The sequence below is a fragment of the Amblyomma americanum genome, chromosome 3, assembly GCF_052857255.1.
Source record: "Amblyomma americanum isolate KBUSLIRL-KWMA chromosome 3, ASM5285725v1, whole genome shotgun sequence".
NCBI lineage: Eukaryota > Metazoa > Arthropoda > Arachnida > Ixodida > Ixodidae > Amblyomma > Amblyomma americanum.
Genome location: NC_135499.1, coordinates 172,217,543 through 172,238,726, shown reverse-complemented (window position 1 = coordinate 172,238,726; position 21,184 = coordinate 172,217,543). Strand labels below are relative to the sequence as shown.

The following is a 21,184-nucleotide window of genomic DNA, read 5'->3' as shown; positions in this document are numbered from 1 at the left end:
GGAAGAAAAAGGTTCTTGTGAAAAATGGGCTTACTGGATTTCACGTCCCAAAGTGACTCAGGCTATGAGGGACACTGTATTGGAGGGCTCCAGTAATTTCGACCACCTGGGTTTCTTTAACGTGCACTGACATCGCACAGAACATTGGCCTCTAGCATTTCACCTCCATTGAAATGCAACCACCGCAGCCGGGATCGAACTCGTGTCTTTCAGGTCAGCAGCTGAGTCACCACAGTGGCTGGTTCTTATGAAAAATATTATGGTTCGCGAGAGTCTGGAGCTGGCGCCAGGTGATCATCATCAGCCCAACTATGCCCACTGCATAGAATATACCTCTCCCATATCTTCAATTAATCTTGTCCTGTACCACCTGCAGCCACCGTATCCCCACAAACTTCTTAATCTCATTCGCCCAACTCTCTGTCGCCCCCTGCTACGCTTGCCTTTAGAATTCAGTCCGTTACTCTTAACGACCATCGATTATCTTGCCTTTGCATTACATGCCCTGCCCAAGCCCATTTCTTCCTCTTGATTTCAAATAGGATATCATTAACCCACATTTGTTCCCTGACCTACTGTGCCTCATCGTACCAGGCAATCGCGTTGGCCCTATTGAGGATTTTGTGGGGTGGTAGAAGTGGTCTACATTCTGTTTTGTAGACTCGGTTATGTTAGTGTGTGTTTGCTAGTGCTGTCTGCACTATCGTAAAAGCGTGTGCTCTTTCAGAGTGAACACGCAGGCTTAGAAGTTATGAGCCGGAGGGCCCGGATTCAATTTTGGCCGTGGCGTCCATGTTTTGATGGAGGTGAAACGCAAAGGGCACTCGTGTGCTGTGCTGTGTCAACACACATTAAAGAACTTTAAGTGGTCTAAATTAATGTGGAGCCCTCTACTGCGATGACCTTCATAGCCCATGTGCATCTTATCTTCGAGGCATTAAGCCATACAATTCACAGTTTTGAGTCTTTACAAATGGACATAGAGAGGTGGCTGTATTGGCAAAATGAGGCAGCAGCCCGCTATTTCATCAATAGCTTTCTCGGAATGCACAGCGGATCCTTTTTAAGCGTGTACGAGTTCCAAGAATAGCCTGAGGAATGCTACTGTCTTGTCCACTTATACTGCCATTAAGAATAAGATAGCACAAGTGTGTAATTTGCAGCCTCTCTTTTGAGTCATACAAATACAGGCATGGAGAGCTGTCCCCTCTGAAGTATACTTTTCACTATGGCCAAGGGTAAGCATGGAATGGCTCTCGGCTTGTTTAGAAGGCATTCACTCGCATAAACTGCTTTACAGTAAATGCTACCAGTTGTAGTTCTAAGGTATACGCTGTAATGACAGTAGCTTGAGCTGATGATTGCTGCTAATTTCTCCCACTGCACTGAAATTTATCTGCTGTTGGCAGCCATTGGAGTGAGCAGCCAAAATGCAACGCATGAGTCCACTTGTGCTCTAAATAGCCCCAGTTGCATGCAGTGAAAGAGCAGCGTTGTGTGGTGCAGATCAAGTTTGGCTGCTTCGCTGAGCAAAAACACTTTTGGCGAGAACTGCTGTTAACATCACATAATTTCTTTATTGAGATAAAACAATCATACTAGATACATCTGAAGTAGAATGTAGCACTCACATTTATAAAAAAGAAAGCAAGATGCATAAATCTATTTTGCTAGAAGTACCCCTTGTTACAATACAAAGTGCACTCTAGGCACATAGATGTCAACAACTAAGGCAAGGAAGCAGCAACACGACTAGTATCTGAGTCACCTCTCGAAAATCAGGTGTACCCCTAATGTGAAACCTGCACGAAACGTCCTTCAGATGTCTGTATACAGAAAGACATCAGCACCACCAGTTCTTCACCTCTAATCTAGAACCCTGGCTATAGACTGTGTTGAAGTTAATGCTTTTCATTACATACTTAATAAAAAATTTTTAAGTATTCTTCGTTGAGTGTGTGGACAGACAATGCTAACCTCAAAGTCACCACTTCGTACAGAAGAGCAACTGCACAAGCTTGTCACCACAGCGTCTCTAGGAGACAGTTGTGCTTGCTGCCAAGAGTACATGCAATAGCTACGTGAGGACAGGTACTATTTGAAGAAGTATATGTGTAGCTGGTATATACGTAGAAGTAGAACACACAGAGTTAGCATTTCCAGTAACGACAGCTGCGTCTGAAACTGCATCACAGCATGAAAGTTCCAGCTTGGGTCCTAAGCAGTTGCAATTGAACCACTTCGGCCATGCATGTCTTGCATCAGGATGTTTGCATAACAAATTTAGGATTTCAGGCTCTAAATCTGACCTATCGCCTGATGTTTTTGGTTACATTTGTACGCATTACATCCTAAGCAACTAAAGATCAACAAAAGGCTGATATGCAAAACAGGTGACTAGATTCTTCATAAATCAGACATTGCTAAGGCAATGCAACTTGCAGAAAGTGTTGCAAGTAACTGATTGTTAAGTACATCTTTAGACCATTTCTTCATAAAAATGGTGCATCAGTAAGTGCCCTAACGCTGGCTATGCGCAGTTTTGGGAAAAAGAAAGTGACTGCAGCACCACTTGCACTGCACATTTAAGCATAATCGCAGCTTCTGTGCCCTGCTTCAAGTTCAGGCCATAAGGCCACCCAGGCACTTCTTACAGGATCCCATGCACGTGCTGTAAAACACATTCTGTGAAAGCTGTATGCATCGGCACTGAAGCTTGGCTATTTGAAAGTGTCTCTACATGGACATTTCCAATTTAGTCATTGTGTCATCCTTGTGCAACACAGACCCTCTCAATGCATGAGCTAACAGCTTGTCAGTAGTCTGCACGTATTCAAAATGACACAACTGAATACATAACATGTAATGAAGTTTCTACACAACAAAACCTTGATATTAGAAACATCACAGCATGTTTCCATAACAGCTCACAACCTTATCTAGATGCATGATGCTTCAAAGACCATTGCTAGTGCAGGCTCACATAAGGCCCACGTAAATTCCCACAGCACTTTTACAAGTTTGATTACCTCTGACGTAGTAAATTCTAAATGACACCCCATTTGGAAAGCTTTATCACTACTTGCAACAAGTACCTGGTACATGCAAAGTATTATTTTTTATCAAGTGGTACACATTAATGACATCATTTTGAGGTCATGTATCTGAAACAAAATTGACTTCCCCAAAGTGGCAGTATTAAGAATCACACAAGCTGTCTCGTGTACTGGCAACTACAGTTATGCTTTTACTCACACTCGTTGTATGCTGACAATGCGCACAGAAATGACATGCCACATAAGAGTGAGGATTGTCTTTTGTAAACGCATTTTACAACTTCTCTAGCATTGCATCCGTAGGAAATGAGAGCAGAGCACACATTTTTTTTTTTTTTTGTGATGGCAACGGTAGTATCAGGGTCCTCTATGTCATTTACTTTTGCAATTTTTATCAGTTAAATTTTTTTAGCACTGCGTGCAGTTTTTGCAATTCAGGACTGGTTTAGAGCTGATAAGTGTCACATTTTCCTCCCCTGTTGAGTATGCATACATAATGAGCAAGCTATTACAGAGTAGTCAAATATATTCCTGGCACTGATGCTGTTTCCAATATCTTTTTCACATAATCTGCCACCTCTATATGCTCCAAGTACAATAATAGAAGACAGACACTGCAGAGAGAGCTATTCTTAAACTGAAGTGCTGTGACTTTAAACAACCAAAGTTAATTCCTGTGTATTGTCCACACAGCCTGCTGGCAGACAAGAAGCAACAAAACCAACGGACTGATTCCCCTTTGTCTGCAGGTGTTATCCGTGTACAGACGTATGGCATGCAGAAACGAAGCCCCAGGCCTGTTCGAGTCAGGCGCACAAACAAAGATACACTGGCCAGATTTCATGTCTAAGTACCCCACTTGTGCCAATAACATCACTCGGGACGCGTGGCCAATGACAGTAGCGCTCAGCCACTGAGACGAAAGGACTGCTGGCCATTGGTCAGCACGCGTACAGTGTGATGTGGGGAAAGAATGGTGCTTGAGGGAGGGCGCTCTTGGAATGTGGCCTCGGAACTGGCGTCGGGCATGCTCCTACTGTGACTCCATGACGTCTCTGCTGCCGTCGACAGCGGGCATGTTGTCCATGTTCGCCCCTCCTTGTGAGCCGGCAGGCGTGAAGTCGGCACCTCCCTTGCGTGTCGGGATGTACGACTTGATCTTGTTGAAGAGGCCCCCAACGGAGGCCAGCACTGACGGCTGCTCCTCTTGTGTTTCGATGCCCATCTCTGCAAATTAGGCCGGGGGAGAGAGAGAGAGAAAATCGTGTTATGATTCCCCCACATACCTCAAGGCCACCAGTCACCGGTGTGTGCTCTCGCTGCTAGCCACTCTTGAAGCTCACACATCGGCTGTGCTGCCGAGCTAGACTTCTGGCCCCACTAGGGCGCGCACTGGTCGTCACGAATCGTCCTAGTTTGAGCACGCCACCTCTGCTTACCTGTCTCTGTGCATGCCTAAATTTAAGCTGCCAGCGAGATCCATATCCGAGGCCCTGGGCCCACCACCATTATAGAGCCGCCTCTCCCTTCCGCGAACTCTTCCGCTGCTGAAGTGAAATAGAATATACCGCCGCACCAAGGCGCGGAAGGTCGCTCACCGGCGCCCTGTCGTGGGGGTCCTCTATAGTGACTAAAATTGAGCCGAAGCCAAAAAAAATGCCGAGCTGTGCACCTTCGTTTCCAGTTAACGTTCTTCCGGCAGTTCAATTTCAATCCCGAACCAAATGGCCCTGCAGATCTCTCCTTAATTGACGTTCCCAGCAAGCCACTCATGCCTCATGGGGCCTCGAACCTACCAGCTCTTCCTCCGCCCTCCCAAGTGCAAATAAATAACGGCTGATTGACTTCCCCACGCCACCCGTACGACGGCGCCGATAGCATTCTGGGTGGTGACAAACGGGGTGCGCGTGCACACTGCTAACCTTTACGCATTTCAGCGCATAAACTGCATCTCAGTTTATTAAAGCTCCTTCCCACGGCTCTACTACCACGACTATCTAGGCAAAACAATTGACTTGTGCAGACGAACTGAAGTACAGTCGAGCCCGAACATATCGAACTACTGGCTATATCGAACACACAGATTACCCCGTGAAAACCCTGCGTAGAAATATAGTAGAGTCGCGCAATATATAGAACTCCAATTTCGCCAGTCATTCGATATATCGAACTTTGCACTGCGCCCCTGCAAGTTGCGCTGCTCCTAACGGTACTCTTCGATCACTTTTTGCACGCGGAGACGAGTCAGCTGCGGAGCCTTGGGCACCAGCTGGCAGCGCCAGTGCTGTGAAACAGTGTAACGAGGTGAACGTCGTGTATGTGTGGGGGTGGCCTTCGATATCTTGCACTCATTTTCCACGCCACATCCCTGTCATGCGGTGAAGCCAACCTAACTAAAGCCTCGCGGCGGCCCTCCTGTGGCATGCTTCGGTGCCGAAGCCGTTGCGGAAACCGACTGTGTCTTCATTTTAATGAGCTATTACTGTATTTACAGTGTGCTGATAACAGGATCAGACATCTTGCAATACGCAGTGGCTAGTAAATTTCAAAAAACCGGTCGCTGCGGCTTCGATGCAAAGCAAGTTAGGCATAGCAACGCCCAGCGACCAATGCGCTGCCGGCACGCCGGCGGGCTGCATGTCACTGGAAGAACTGCGTCACTAGAGTGGGTGCAATGTACTTCTGCTTCTAGTTTACAGATAAGATTATCGACTGCCAGTTTTATATATCGAATTATCGATACATCGAACTTTTTCGCGAACCCAGGCCTTCGAGTTCGATATATGCTGGTTCGACTTATGCAAACAAGGATTAATTTTCTTTTATCGTGCTCACACATTTATTATTACTATATGATCCCAGGTGCCAAAAAGAAAGGACAATATTGCCCGTTTTATTTACATAGCTGGCTCGCACCGACGTCACAGTGGCCGCCATGTAGAAAAAAGGAGCAGGGTGGAAAAGCTCTGCGTTTTTCTAATCCACTTACCGCCGACTGCTGCGACCTACACCGCGGAAGCTACGCGTGCTGCACCGTATATATGGCGTCCGCGACGTGACGAGAAAGCCAACTGATCAGAAGCCTATAAAGGCAGCCACGATGCTTGCAACGAAGGAAGGTAGCCGCAAAGATCTGCACTGCCGAAAGGATAGGAGGCGGCGGTGCGAACGACCAGCTGAAAACTTCTGCCAATGAAAGTAAACACGTTATTGGCGCGTGCGCGATAAGCGTTTCGAGCAGCAGGTGGCCATCACACAGTGCGACAGTCCTTCAGGCGATCCGCACCTACAAAATGTCACCCAATAGACTCTAATCAGAAAGATGTAAAAAGGAAGTAAGCTCTCCTCCAGTGCCCTTCCTTTTATAAAAGGGAGTGCGCTAGAGGACAGTTTACGGCTACCTTTCTTCCTTTTTACTCCCGTATATACGCATTCGTGTTTAGGGTGTTACCCGCCGCGGTGGCTCGGTGGTTAGAGCGCTCGATTACTGATCCGGAGTTCCCGGGTTCGAACCCGACCGCGGCGGCTGCGTCTTTATGGAGGAAAAACGCTAAGGCGCCCGTGTGCTGTGCGATGTCAGTGCACGTTAAAGATCCCCAGGTGGTCGAAATTATTCCGGAGCCCTCCACTACGGCACCTCTTCCTTCCTTTCTGCTTTCACTCCCTCCTTTATCCCTTCCCTTACGGCGCGGTTCAGGTGTCCAACGATATATGAGACAGATACTGAGCCATTTCCTTTCTCCCAAAAAACAATTATTATTATTATTAATATTATTATTATTATTATTATTATTATTATTATTATTATTATTATTATTATTATTATTATTATTATTATTATTATTATGATTATTATGATTATTATTATTATTATTATTATTATGTGTTATCCGCTACTTCTAAGGCAACTATTAAACGCATGATTAAAACTCTGTGAAAAGCCTTTGTGCCAGAAAACAAATGACACTTGAGATTTGTAGTTTTTTTTTCTTTTCTCTTCATAATATGTATTCAGTGTGTGTACTTTATTATGTGACTTGTATTGCCATCACTTTTCGCTCGCCGATGTTGCCGGGCCTAGTCCTGCAAGCCTCCTTTTGGCTTTGACAGGCCCGATTCTGTATGTATTTCAATATGCTGTGGCAATAAATTATTATTATTATTATTATTATTATTATTATTATTATTATTATTATTATTATTATTATTATTATTATTATTATTATTACTATTATTATTATTATTATGCTTAGGGTGTTCCGCACGCGACTGCGTCAATCAGAGACAAGGAACTACGCAAGCTGAGTTCAAACTAAGTTGTACAAACGTGGACGTACACAGGTGCAGGAATGAAGCAGGAATGGCTGCACAGCTAATGACATTCAAGCTTATGGCATTCGACGCCACGAATGCGTTACACATTCGAGGTTTACGTTACTCTGCAGGTCTTTATGATGAATTCACGTCAGAAGAATGCCAGCTGTGGCAGCATGGCTTGGTACGACGTCGCGAAACTGAAAGTAAGGCTTCGTTCCTCGGTATGCTCAGCGGGGAAGCTTAGCATGGTTGGACTGCTGTGCAAAAGCATGCCTAACGGACGGAAAGGCTCACGTGGCTGCTGTGCAGCGATATCCTCGGAGGAAAACCACATTTATTTTATTTTTATTGTTTGCACGAGTTGCTGCAACGAGACTCAACTGAGTTCTTGCCATTGGGGCTTCGCGGCAGAGTACAAGGTGCATAACGAAATCACAACAGAACCCCTAAATTGCAGCGTTGTTCAACCCTAAATAACGCGAGCTGGCGCAAAGCCTATGTTGCTGGTGCCACAGTCGTTGGTGTTATGCGCCAGGTAAGGAAGAGAAAGCCATTTTCGAGTGATTATGCCTTAAATGGGAAAAAAATATGTAGTCCAAAAGGATTACCTCTTAGGCAAGTTGGTACTGTGCACTTAAAGGCTACAGCAGCTATATCACAGAAAAGAAAAAAAAAGATGTACCGAGACGGTAGACGAACATTGTGTCGCTGACGCTGTCTGGGTCTCTCACTCTCTCTTTTATTCATTATAACCTTGACGCTAGGAAGACGCTATTACAACAACCAGCGCAAAAAAAACACAAGGACGAAAAGAAAGAAGGACTCACTACGAGCGCTGACTCTCAACTAACTTTACTCGCCAGAGAGGGGGTTTATTGACGGGAAATGCAGAGAGGTTGGCCGTAAAAATAAATATCTGGCCTGCTACTCTGCACTGGGGAACGGGAAGAGGAGAAAAAAAAGAGGGTCACGATGGGGGATGATGATGTTGGCAGGAGGCACATGAAAAAATAACCAAAAAAATACACGGCACACTTTCTAACGTCACAAACGCGAGGCAAGGTCCGTGTCGCTTAAAAAGCGTGAGAGCGCTAGCGTTTCCTGTACAGTTTTCGAGCTATCTGGCCAAGCGCCGAGGATCGAATCCTCCGAGAGGGGCATTGTGCTGAATCGCCAGACTTAAGACGCCAGTACGTAGCACGATTACGACACGTTGTCGAGTGTAAGTTCGGCCATTTCGCATTGCCAATTTCGCGGAAAGGGAAGTGAAAATGAAAATTGGTTTTGAAGAATGGAAAGGGCGCAGTAACTTCCTCACTTCTTCGTGGACACCTCAATCGCGCCGTGAGCTAGAAAGGGATGAGTGAGGAAGTGAAAGAAGAAAGAGGTGACGTAGTGGAGGGCTCTGGCATATTTCGCAGGATGTCCACTACGTCGACGCCGCAGAAGACGCAGAGAAGCGTAGCAAGAACTTCATATGCGGAGTTACACACACCGGCAGCCAACCAGCAAGACTGACTATGGCGGAGACAGTTTCCACCTCCAGACCGCTAGTCGCAGGGGAGGCCGCCATCGCCGCGGCCATCACCTTTACTGACGCTTCTACAATAGTAAGTGACTGGAAGTTGGCGATCAGCAACTTCGCTATACAAGTAGGGTTTCCGATTCAGCCGCACAAATACTGACAGATCTAAGAGAATCTCGTCTCGAGAGGTGTCGAACTCATATGGACCTCAGCTAGCGCGGGGAATCCGGGAAATGAGGCTGCCCAGCAAAACGTTGGAGAATTAGCTGGCAGAAGTCTTGCTTGATCCCTCTAAAGAAGCTTGGGATAAGCTAACGTCGAGCGTAACTCGGACACTCCGTCCAAGGCTGTCGAATGGGCAGCGTCGCCAAAGGTCACCACGGCCAGCGGCACGCCAGCTAACCTGCCTCAAGCCCCTACCCTTATGCTCAATAAAGTTTTGTCAGCATCAGCCTCGACCAGCTGGGTGACCGTCGCACAAAGGGAGATAGTGAAAAAGAAGAAATACAAAGAGGATGTCCAGGATAGTGTTGCGGTTGGCTACCCTGCACCAAGGAGAGGAGGAGATACATAGGAGAAAGATGGGAAAACATGAATATCGTGTTAGGTTGCGTATTAGTTGAATTATGCTACTTATGTCGTTTTGGACAACGCTCGTTCACATCATCCACGTTGTTAGCGCTGCTAGCGTCGGCTCCACTCCCTACGCGTGGGCGGCACGCGTCTGGAGTCGAGAGGCGGCAGAAGGCGAGCCAAGCTAGCACGCGCCGCTAAATATAGCCTTCCAGAGGCTCGCGCGCGACCGCTGGTGTCAGGGCCGCGTGTTAGGACACGTGACTCGCGGTTTCTCCCCTCTTAGTAGTGCCGGTCGCTCCCCTCCGAAGAGGCCCCGAGAGGGACCCCCGTACGGCTTCCGTTTTTAGGCACAGAGCAACAGTCGGGATTTGAACGAAGAAGGAAAAACAAACAAACGTGACAGTACAACAAACAGTTCTGTTCCTTGCCACGTAAGCAGGGCGCGGTCGCTTCTTGCACGCACGGAGGCTTACAGATGTTCCGGGAGAAGGAATTGTGCTCCTTATGCCATGTAAGCGCATAAGAATTTTCCCCGAGCCTAACGTGTGGCAGAACACGTCCGGGGGGCTTGCATGGAGAAAATCTGTGCAGACAACGCACGCATTGAAGAATAACTAGACGTCGTCCCTTTGCTTCGGAGTGCCCCCCTCTATCTTTTTTTTTTTTAACCCAAAGACCTATCAACTACAGCGATGACAGTCGCTCGCTTTGCCCAGTTCTGTTAAAGTGTGCGTATCGTTGTCGCTGATTCAATATTTTGCTGGCTTGGATTATCTCGCGCGCAGTTCTAGAACGTACGGTATGTGTCACATTTAGAGGGAACAAGAAGAATGGTTAAACCAGCTCTTAACGCGGAGAAAAGTCGGTTTCACCGCGTGGCAGGAGCACGGCTTAAAGCTCTTCCTCTCGAGTTCTCTGCGCCTTCCTTCCTATTCGCTTCGCGGTGAAGCCTACTTTTCTCGAGTTAAGAGCCGGTTTAACCAGTTTCTCTCGATTTCTCAAAAGTATGACACGTACTGAACATCATTCGGCAGGCGGAAAGCGCTTATTCGAAGAGGACGGCCAAAAATAAAAAGCAGTACAAAAAAAGGCGGGGGGGGGGGGGGGGGGGAAGACCACCGCCATCACGAAGCCGCGCAATTGTAGACGACGAATAAAGTAAGAATCTGTTAAAGAAGAAAATACTGCTCAAACACATGGGCTCACTGGAACCGGGCTTAGATGTTTAGTGCTTAGCTGTCTTAATTATATACAGCAGCGAAACTAAAAGTGCGACGCTTGCTGAAAAGTTATCATCAAAGGATTACATAGTCCTCACATGCAAAATGCTTGGTATTAAAGCAGTGGTGAGGCGTACTCGGTCCGCAGCATTACCCCGAAAAAAAAAATGGTGGAGGGGAGCATCAGAAGAAAACAGGAAAATACAAAAAAGGTTTGATTCAAGAGCAATTGAGAGGTGAACAGCTCTTTACACCACATAATTAGTAAGTGAACGAAAACACTACGTAAAAAACAACACGGCAGTTCTTGCACGAAGAGAATACTAATAAAACTAAACGTGACACCGTGATGAAGGCTCTATAAAGTGCGCGAGAATACTCACGGTAGCGTTGATCACCGCGACACTATTAAATGCCCCATCTATTATAACGTAACCGGCGATTCAGTGTTGAATCGGGAAGAAAAAAGAACGCTTTTATTTTTCGCGAATACTGCAACCCCGCTTGAGAGATCGAATGTCACGTCCGCAGATAACAGAGCCTTTTAGCCCACAATAAGCACGGTAACTACGGCAACTGCTACCGTACGGCAAATGTGGCTAGGCAAGCCAGGCCTGTCGACGGTAGCAACGACAACGTGTTACCGTATTTGCCGTACGGCAGCTCGGTTACGCTAAAACCCTCTATTAAGTGCACGCGCGGCTTAACCTCTCAAATCGGCTCATATAGGTGTGATAATTGACGGTCGCCAATCAATGTGGAGACCAGAATCATCAGGAAGGTCGCATTAAAAACGGTTATTTATATCACAGTGGCTGTGACGACTATGAAGGAAACACAGGGGGCTTTAATGCAGCTAACAGCAATCACGTGTGCCAGCGCTTTATTGAGCGGGGACTGCCACTTATGAAACAATGGAAAGAGTCAGCACTTTCTGATAACCCTGCCAGCCGCACTTCGCCCCAGCAGCTTTTTTTTGTTTGCTTTTCGAACCGTTTGCTTTTCGACAATAGAATGCGATCGGCTGCACTGTTCGACCCTGGTAAAGATAACGGGACGGGAACTTCGGTGCTGGCTGAAGTTCAACATCCATGTCTGAACCGCTGAACCGCCTAAAAGACGGAGTAGCAGGTGACCAAAGGGGTCAGTCCTAATTATAAGAACTCCTCAACGTGGGTCTGAACCAACGGGCACGTCTTGCTTTCTATACGCAGACAAAATGCCGTCACCGCACCGAACGAATAGTTTTTTTATTCTGGAGGAAAACAAATAGGGTGGGGGGGCTGCTGAGATTTGTAGGAGATGGCGGCGCAAACTGCCGACGAAAATAAAATATGCACGAATTATCCGCCGCGCTGGCTCAGTGGTTAGAGCGCTCGGCTACTGATCCAGAGTTCACGGGCTCGAACCCGACCGCGGCGGCAGCGTTTCGATAAAGGCGAAACGCAAAGGCGCCTGTGTGCTGTGCGATGTCAGTGCACGTTAAATATTCCCAGGTGGTCGAAATAAATCCGGAGCCCTCCACTACGGCACCTCTTTCTTCTTTCCTTCTCTTAGTCCTTCCTTTATTGCTTCCTTTAGGCGCGGTTCAGGTGTCCGCCGATATGTGAGACAGATACTGCGTCATTTTCTTTCCCCAAAAACCAATTTTCAATTTTTTTCTAACGGCACAAACTCGCACAGCAAGCAGAAAACGCGAGTTACACACGCTAGATTGTTCTGTAAAACACTTTACAGCCTTTTCAGAACACTGTAAGAGCAGTATTCTGAGCAATATAAGCAGTGTTTTGAGTACTAAACCAGCCTACACCACAACACTGGTTCTTTGTGTCCGGTTACATTGTGGAACAAACGCTGTCCTCGTCTGCGTCGTGTCCCCTTTTAGTCTAAAGGAAGAAAAGGAGCGATGAGACACGAAGAAACGACACAATAATAATAATAATTGGTTTTGGGGGAAAGTAAATGGCGCAGTATTTCTCATATATCGTTGGACACCTGAACCGCGCCGTAATGGAAGGGACAAGGGAGGGAGTGAAAGAAGAAAGGAAGAAATAGGTGCCGCAGTGGAGTGCTCCGGAATAATTTCGACCACCTGGGGATCTTTAACGCGCACTGACATCGCACAGCACGCGGGCGCCTTAGCGTTTTGCCTCCATAAAAACGCAGCCGCCGCGGTCGGGTTCGAACCCGGGAACAAGAAACGACACACACGAGCGCTTTTCGTCGTCTCGTGGTGATTTATGTAGGGCTATTTCAGGCGCTTGATTAGATTATTTGCTGTGTAGGTCCGTCAGCAACAACAGGCGTCAACTGAACCTACTCGCGCTATTTATATTCACAGTGGCCGCTTGTCAGTGCGCACAGCCAACTGTCAGCACTTTTCCAACCACGCTTCGTGACCGTTCAGGAATTCGCTGCTGGAAACACCTTTTATATTAACGCAGTTAGAGGTGCAGGTGCCCTATCTTTCCTTTAATGAGAAAGCATTGTGTGGCTTATCGGCAACGAAACCCGTCGTTGTTGTCCGGCATCGGTGGTCCGAATACCCCAGTGATGTCACCATAGTCTCGCATGACATCAGCCACAAGATAGTACCATAAGATAGTAATGCGCGATCATAGGCAATGAAGCAAGGGCATTAGACGAAACAGTAGCAGTTAGTGATAGTGGTTGTTTTGGAATGACAAAAAGACGTTACTAACTAATGACGAACGTTATTAATAGCGTGTCGATGACAAGGGCCTTGCTAAAGGCCTTTAGGGTGAATGTGTTCACGGCCTTTAGGCAAAGGCCTTTACGGTAAAGGCCTTTAGCTTAAAGGCATTTTGGTGAAAGGTAAGTTTACAGTAAAGGTCTTTTGGTAAAGAGGTAAAGGCCTTCAGGTTAAAGGCCTAATGGTGAAAAGCACTTTATGTTAAAGGCCTTTTTGGTAAAAGCCTTTACGTGAGATGATGCTTTCGCAGTTACAGCACGTAAGGACGTTAAGTGCCCATCTAACTTTTAGTTAGATTTTTATGCAACCCGTGGTCGCATAAGAGTCCCAAACGTTAAAGTGCATCGTGTAATATCACTATCAGGCCAAACAACGGGCGCAGTATAGTAAGCAGGATAACTTCCGGGTAGATAACTACATGATACGCGCCGCCAATCCGAAAAGCGACTGAAGAAGAAAAATGGAGGCAAATTTTGCGTGCGTGATAAATTGCGCAAGCACAGTCCCGCGGGTTCATTGCTAAAACCATAATCAACAACTTCAATCGACCCTCTTTTTTTGTGTCTGTTTGGTAGGGTCGCCCGCGGCATCGATTATTTCTCTGCCTGGTCTTCGTACGCGCTCAGCGCGCGCGCGCGGAAAGGCCAGCTCATATTGCAGGCGGAAGTAAATTTCTAACGCTCACGCGAAGCTGTTCCTAATCGGTAACACTTTGCAGCAGCTGTATACAAGCTTCGATCGGTTAACGGGCGCGGTTTTTCACGTTCCTTGTAACCGGTCTCGATTCTTTGGGCCAACACGCTGTGGGTTAGATTACAGTGAATAATTAGCGCACGACTCAGTGAATTCCTCTTCGATTCATGCTTCTCAACAGGCTACGGTCTGGCGTAGGCCTATACAGAACCGTGTCTTAGACAACTGCGGTAACGGTCCGAACTGCAGCTTCATCAACTCACCCCCTTGATTTCACGGATCGGGCCTGAGTAGTTGAATAGATTTTTCTATATCTCCCAAGACACTGCTATATAAGCGAGTCGAAAATGTGATGGCAGCTGGCGGCCAGAAGTACCGACCACACCAGACCGCCTAAACACGCGAGACCGAAGTTCACTGGAAAGGCCTCTGAGTCAAGTGCTTGGATCGATGAACCGGGCTCCGCGCATCTGTGTCAAGTATCGCTAAACAGGACTTCAGCTCCGACACCGAAGAAGCCAAGCAGGCCCGGTAGAATTATATAGTATATGTTACTTATGGCACATAGATGGCCATAATTTTAAAAAGTTCTTATACCAGTGAGAATGTTTTATGCGGTTCCGGACAATGTGATCACGTTCTCTGGCTTCTGTGATATGATTAGAGGCGCCAAGCCGCAGTAGAAATGGAAGCAGACAGTCGAGTCCGGCCACAGCGCATCGATGTTGAGGCCACATGACCGCGAGAACCAGTTGAAGCCATCTCCGCATTGGAGGGTTCCTAATCCTCCAGATAGCCATCCCGTCACGACTGCTGCAAGCTTGGGTGTTCAGCATCGGTGCACAACTTCGCCATCACAGGCGAAGACTTTGCCATTAGCCGTGGTCAGCGCGACTGGCAGACATCACTGACAGTGAAGTATATATATCTGACAGTGGGTACGAGTAGTACACAACGGTTATCACTCGCGACATGCTGCGACTTGCCGTGAGCTTCGGCTATGTAACTGGTGCAACGAGAGTGCTCTTAAGCGTTCTAAGACAGGCTGATAGGAAAAAAAAATTATGTAGATTAGCTCAGCTAATCCAGGATATACAAAGCGAAAGATGCCGGCGTTCACTGTGTTCATTGGCGTTGACAATGTTCTAGACGGCGATGGCTTTGAGCAAAGGAAGGGCGCATAACTGGCCCCCTGGATATGCGGACGCCTCATTCGTGTTTTAGTACATGTGGCGGTGGTGAGAGAGCGAGATGTGGCCAGAATGCATTAGCGCTTCATGCCGCCTCCCAGGGTGGTAGGGAGGGCGCGCTGCCTATGCGGAACGCAATCAAAGCAGGCTTTTGCAGTTGAACACCAAGCCACGTATATGGAAGCGAGATTGAGGTCTCCACTGAGCCACGGACCCGGCTTGCGCCTTTCCTTCCGTGAAAATCAACGTCCCTTGCAAAGTTGTCAACGCCAAAGAACTCTATGAACGCCGTCGGCTCACATGTTTTGTTTGGTTTTTGAGGAAAGGAAATGAAACAGTAACCGTAGATCGGTGGACACCCGAACCGCGCCGTAAAGAAGGGATAAAGGAGGGAGGGAAAGAAGAAAGACAGCGGGGGAACACCTGTGGCTCAGTGCCACTAGTGGCACATGCACGGTAGTCACTAGGGAGCGAGAGAGAGAGAGAGTCGGCGGCGGCCACCTGCGCCGTGCGTGACGTCACTCGTGCTCCGACATACGCCGGCTCGCGCGAAGCGCGGTGTTGACTAGCGTAGTGAAGCTTTTCTCTTCAAAAGAAATGATGTACACAAGGTGCACACCATCAACGTTTTAGTTCTAAAACAGCGGTATAAAGACGAAGACAGACGCGGAACTATAGGCAAAACACGGCGCTGGTGTTGGTCTGCCTTAGCCCAAACTTAGGGGCAGAAATTATAAGCTTCCGGTGCTTTTGTTGCCGTTTCTTCTTTCAGATCATAGGGATTTCGGAAGGGATATACTATCGTCAGGTTTCAGGAAGTATACGTAATCGGGCAGTTGTAAGTATAGGCACGTACAATGCAATACAACTATACTTCGTAGCAACATCATAGCAATTAAACCCAATATACGGGGCGTTAGCCAGTGCATGGCAATTGGGCGAGAGGGTAGTGCGAGCTTGGTTTCGTGTAGCAGAGGGCTTTCCCGCATACATGGTGCGTGCGTGTGCTCGCAGGTGTGACAGAAAATCCCAGCAATGACAAAATTGGGTGACGTCGTCACGCGGCCGCATAACACACAAGTCGACCACGTACCGCCACTTCTGGCAATCAAATACATGTCGTTCGTTTATATATACTACCCGCTGGCCGACCTCAATGTGGCGCCGGTTTTCCCGACAACGTTCGTGGCGAAATTGTGACGCAACCGTTCGTCGTACAGCGTTCCAAGTGGTATCATACGATTTCTATTTGCATATAGCTAACATGTGCTACTCATGCAACAAGGTAACCAAGTGGGCTAGTTGCTGAGTATCAGACATAACTTCATCAGCGAACCTACGAGAGCACCAGGACACAGGATATTAGGCTGCAAGGCGGTGAAACGTGCTTCGGTGCACAGTCTTTGCTAATCACGAACAAGGAATTTATTTCCTAAGCAGAAGTGTGCGCGTGTAAGGTTGGCAACACAGATGCCTTAATTTTTGTCGTTTGCCAGAACTTCTTTCGTGAATCGCCACATATGTGTTGTTTTTAGTGCGTCTGATACGCATGTGTGTTTTGGTGACCTAGATTGGCCGTCTGTCAATTAAAGCTCAGTTGTTAGTCCAGCTTTGTCCTGCGTTCTCCTGCTGTTCTCGTACGTTCGCTGGCGAAGTTAAGTCTGTGTGATAGTCATGTTGGAGGCTAGCTTGTGACAGGGATTCGAACCGACGACATTTGCATTTTTAGTTGTATGCCTTCCCAGACTTTTTAACTCTTTCCTTAAGGCGCGGTTGAGGTGTCCACCAAGATGTGAGACAGTTACTGCGTCATTTCCTTTCCCCAAAAAACCAATTTTCATACAAAAATTGTGATTCCACCATCCCGCCCCGGTGGCTCAGTGCTTAAGGCTCTCGTCTACTGAGCCAGAATACCCGGGTTCGAACCCGACCGCGGCGGCCGCGTTTCGATGGAGGCGAAAGGCAAAAGGCGCCCGCGTGCTGTGCGATGTCAGTGCACGTTAAAGATCCCCAGGTGGTCGAAATTATTCCGGAGCCCTCCACTGCGGCACCTCTTCCTTTCATCTCTCAGTCCCTCCTTTATCCCTTCCCTTACGGCGCGGTTCAGGTGTCCAACGTTATATGAGACATATACTGCGCCATTTCCTTTCCCCCAAAACCAATCATCATTATTATTATTATTATTATTATTATTATTATTATTATTATTATTATTATTATTATTATTATTATTATTATTATTAATATTCAGCCACCCAGCATCCCCTTCTCCACTGAATTTGATTCTTGCCTCCGGGCTCTGAGTGCACCTCATTGGAACACGTGCACTGAGTATACTAAACGACTGTTACCATGCAGACGAACCAATTCTCTTCTACACGATCTGTAACATCAGCGGGCCTTTCTCCGCAGTGGCAGGCGTGATCGCTTGCGCATCCCGTGCTGATGAACCGCATGTACCTTGCGGAACACGATATGCTCTGTCCCTTTTGCAAACGATAAAAGGGCACCCTGCCGCACGTCTTGGCAGAGTGCACAAAACTCAATACCCCCTTCCTCCCCTTCCCGCCAACACTCCCAAACCCCAAGCCCTTGAGCGATGGGAGACCTTGTTTTCCAGCCCCGCCCTACCGATTCAGCTCGCACTGACGGACAGGGGCCAGGAGCTGCTGGAGACATATGGGTCCCGTAAATAGGGAACCACCCTGTCTGGTGCCTGCGTGCACCACCAATTTATTTCGGGCTTAATAAACGTTGATTCATCATCATCGCCGAGATGTGAGACAGATACTGCGCCATTTTCTTTCCTCAAAGCCAATTTTCAACCGTTCGGCGCACAGCGTTCTGGGTGGTGTCATACGCGCGATCATTTGTGTGTGGGTGGGTGTCAATGTACCCAGGGACAGCAATGCTTTCGCATTCCCTCTGTCGAATTTTTTTTTCCATGTACTGGTACGTGCAATACCAGAGGTAAAGGTGGACCCCAAGAACCGAATTTAATTTATTTCACAATCTAACTTGAAGGCATTGAAGGAATTCATACCTGTAGGCGAAAACTCAAGAAACAAAAAACTAAATATTTGTTTTCCACTCACACTTCGCGAATGGTCGTTGGCTGCTTGCTAATAAAGCGTACTCTTCCATACGGATTCTACGTGTGCGTCGACTTGTGAGCGAAATCTTGCACTCATCACCGGTAACACTGAAGGTGAAGCGCGACACGCCACTGATGGAACGACGCGCACTCGAACATCTGCGGCGACTGAATATTTCATGATGCTTAAAAAAAGTGAAGGCCCGAAAAGTATTACCTCGGAAGGGGTTAAATGCCAGAGGGCATCCACTCTATGGAGGAAGAAAATAATAAGGAGCGGATGCACATCCACTACGCGGGCACCCATACCCCCTTGTAAGTAGAAACCCGTGGCCTCGCCCCGATAATAACGAGATGGCGGAAGGAAGCGCAACATCCTCAGATTCCTTGCGCTGACAGAAACCAGTGCTCGCAGGAATCGCTTTACACCGCGGCCTCAACATTTTTTTCCGCTATCACGCTCGGTGATGCCGCGGCAGCATTCAAGACAGCGAGGCCACACCTACACGAGTTCTGCGAGACCAAGCGTGTAAAGACAGTAACAACCATTTAAAAGTCGCAGTCATATTCGGCATAGTTCACAGCGAAAAACTCACATCCTGGAATCACGCGACGTATCTTTTTTCCCTTCATCTACGTCCCACAGACAGCAACCATGAAGGCATTTCTGGGCGCATAATGAACAATTTGTCTAATTGCTACATAAATACAATTCAGCTCGGACGGAAGCGACAAGAAACGTGGTGCCACGGGCGTTACACCGCTTCGAAAAAACTCTGGCCTACACAAGGATCAGTTCTTCCATGCGAGGTTTCACGACATTGCCGCTTTTTCGCTTGCGAACGCGGCGGTATGTCATTTGAAAAAAAAAAAAAAGCCTACGCCTCTCACGTGACACATGTTTTGACAGTGTTCTGAATGGATGCTCCGAGGGATCGCATAGATAATGAACACCACGCTCGCGATGATTACCCTTTTGCAGTATATTTTTTTTCTGAAAATTTTTCAGCAATGTCGAGATGAGTTGCATAAAACAAACACGCTTTCACAAAAGTGAGGCATTCTGGGAGGACAGCGGGAATAAAAGTCAAAGCGTCGTCCACCGAAATGCGTGCTGCAGCAACTCAATACGCGTTGCACCAAGACAGAAGACTTCTGCTTTCAAGTGCAGATTTAGCGACAAACATAATGGTCATCGTATCTACGGGGTATGTTATACTACCCGGCCAGCGGTACAAGTCGTGAAACTTACGTACACCCTGAAATATGACGCAAAGCAAGTGTGCGTTTTCGCCATGTCGGTCCCGATCTCACGTGCCTTATTACCTGGAGGCGCTTTTTCCATCGCGATTACTAACGCCAGCCAGTACTGGAAGCGGCGCTTGCACCAAACGCAGACTAACGAAAGTATTAAAATGCATATTGCCATAACAGTATATTTGCTCTTTTGTAGAGCTCTGCAGTAATAGCCGCCGAAATTTTTCAAAGGCAAAAAAGAAGTGGTGCGTTAAACGTTCACTGCTTCTTACCAGCCGCAAGAACTGAATCAGTCCAGCCTGCTGGCTTTCAGATACGCGCATCATTTTCGTGCGCAGGTGAAAGGCGAAAAGCGGCGACTCACTCCTCATCTTGGCCTCGTCTTTTTGCTTCCGGCTTACAAATGCGGGAACGTGCGCTCCCGTGATGATTAATTCAAGTGAAGCTAGCTACCTCGACTTCATGCAGCAGTTCGCGTCTGCTTACATACTCAGCGAACGAAACGGGCACGGACGAAACCGAGCTGCGTGCTCCATCCCCCGCTGCTCCCGAGCGAGCCACGGGCTGGCACGGACGCGAGCCCGGGCGCCGCGGTACAAGGAAAGCGAACGTCACCTCGGTTCCTCTTCTCTTCCATCTTTTTCAGAATGATGGCCTCCCACTCGGCGTCGCTGGAGACCATCTTGCGCAGCTTGTCCATCCACGTGAGGTCAATCTCGCCGCCGAAACCCTGGTCCGCATTTCCGACCGACGCATCGCCCTCCGCCATCTTGACAGAACCCGCGGCTTGCTGCAGTGCCGTCAAGCCCGCCCTCCCGCCGAACAGACGGCCTCTCTCTCCCTCGCACTTCACTCTCCCCTTCTCTGGCCTTTCCTCCTCGCTCGTCAATCGAAGCGGGACGCGCGAAATCCGCGCAGCGGCTGCTCGCTTGGTTTCTTGCTACGCCGACCCGTGCCTGTGGCAGACGAGCAAAAACGAAAACGCGATAGAAGCGCGGCTGATAAGCCTCTGGCGCGTTCAGTTTCACTGCAGAAGCTGCGTGAAACGTGGCCCCCGTGCTTTCGTTTTCGAACCGGCGGACCGTTTCGGGTTTTGACCTGCTACACCGGGCGACGCGGCACCTGCGTGCCTGGCCGAAAAGCACGAGCTCTGGTCATCATTTGTTTCAGAAATGAAGCGTGCAGCCCGCACTGAGCCGTTCAATAAATGGGTCGCATGTGGGACTGTCTTTGGGCGATAACGGCGCTATTCAAATTGCGGAATGAAGAGGCTTATATCTAGAGAGGAAAGGCGAGCTGTCACTGGCACGCGTACAACAAATCTCGCGGAACCGCTGACAATGTTGATCTCCGGCTGTTTATCGCTTTGGATAACGCTATGTATACCGAAACGTTGCATTAAGTGACGATCGCTTTGATCCCCAATACCGTCATGAAATGAATGAAGTACTCCGCAATCCGTCGTCTGACTGGTATGGCGGGCGTTGTATGTGGTTTTGTTGAAGTTGTCCTACCAACAAATGACGCATACCCACACAGAGGA

General features: G+C 47.9%; 1 protein-coding gene across 1 annotated transcript; it reads right to left on the bottom strand.

Moving 5' to 3' along the window:
* Positions 1-1,552: 1,552 nt before the first annotated feature.
* Positions 1,553-20,652, bottom strand: LOC144125431 (uncharacterized). Its single transcript, XM_077658798.1, has 2 exons — positions 20,257-20,652; positions 1,553-4,283 (listed from the first exon to the last, which is right to left on the bottom strand). Exons 1-2 carry the CDS (start codon positions 20,408-20,410, stop codon positions 4,090-4,092), a joined length of 348 nt encoding a protein of 115 aa, XP_077514924.1. The 5' UTR covers positions 20,411-20,652; the 3' UTR covers positions 1,553-4,089.
* Between the last annotated feature and the right edge of the window lie 532 nt (positions 20,653-21,184).

What these genes read in the sequence shown, in the direction of transcription:
- LOC144125431 (XM_077658798.1), bottom strand. Translation starts at nt 20,410, where the DNA reads ATGGCGGAGGGCGATGCGTCGGTCGGAAATGCGGACCAGGGTTTCGGC. An exon ending in GGAAGAGAAGAGGAACCGAG is followed by an intron (nt 4,284 to 20,256) that starts GTGACGTTCGCT and finishes CCTAATTTGCAG; the next exon opens with AGATGGGCATCGAAACACAA.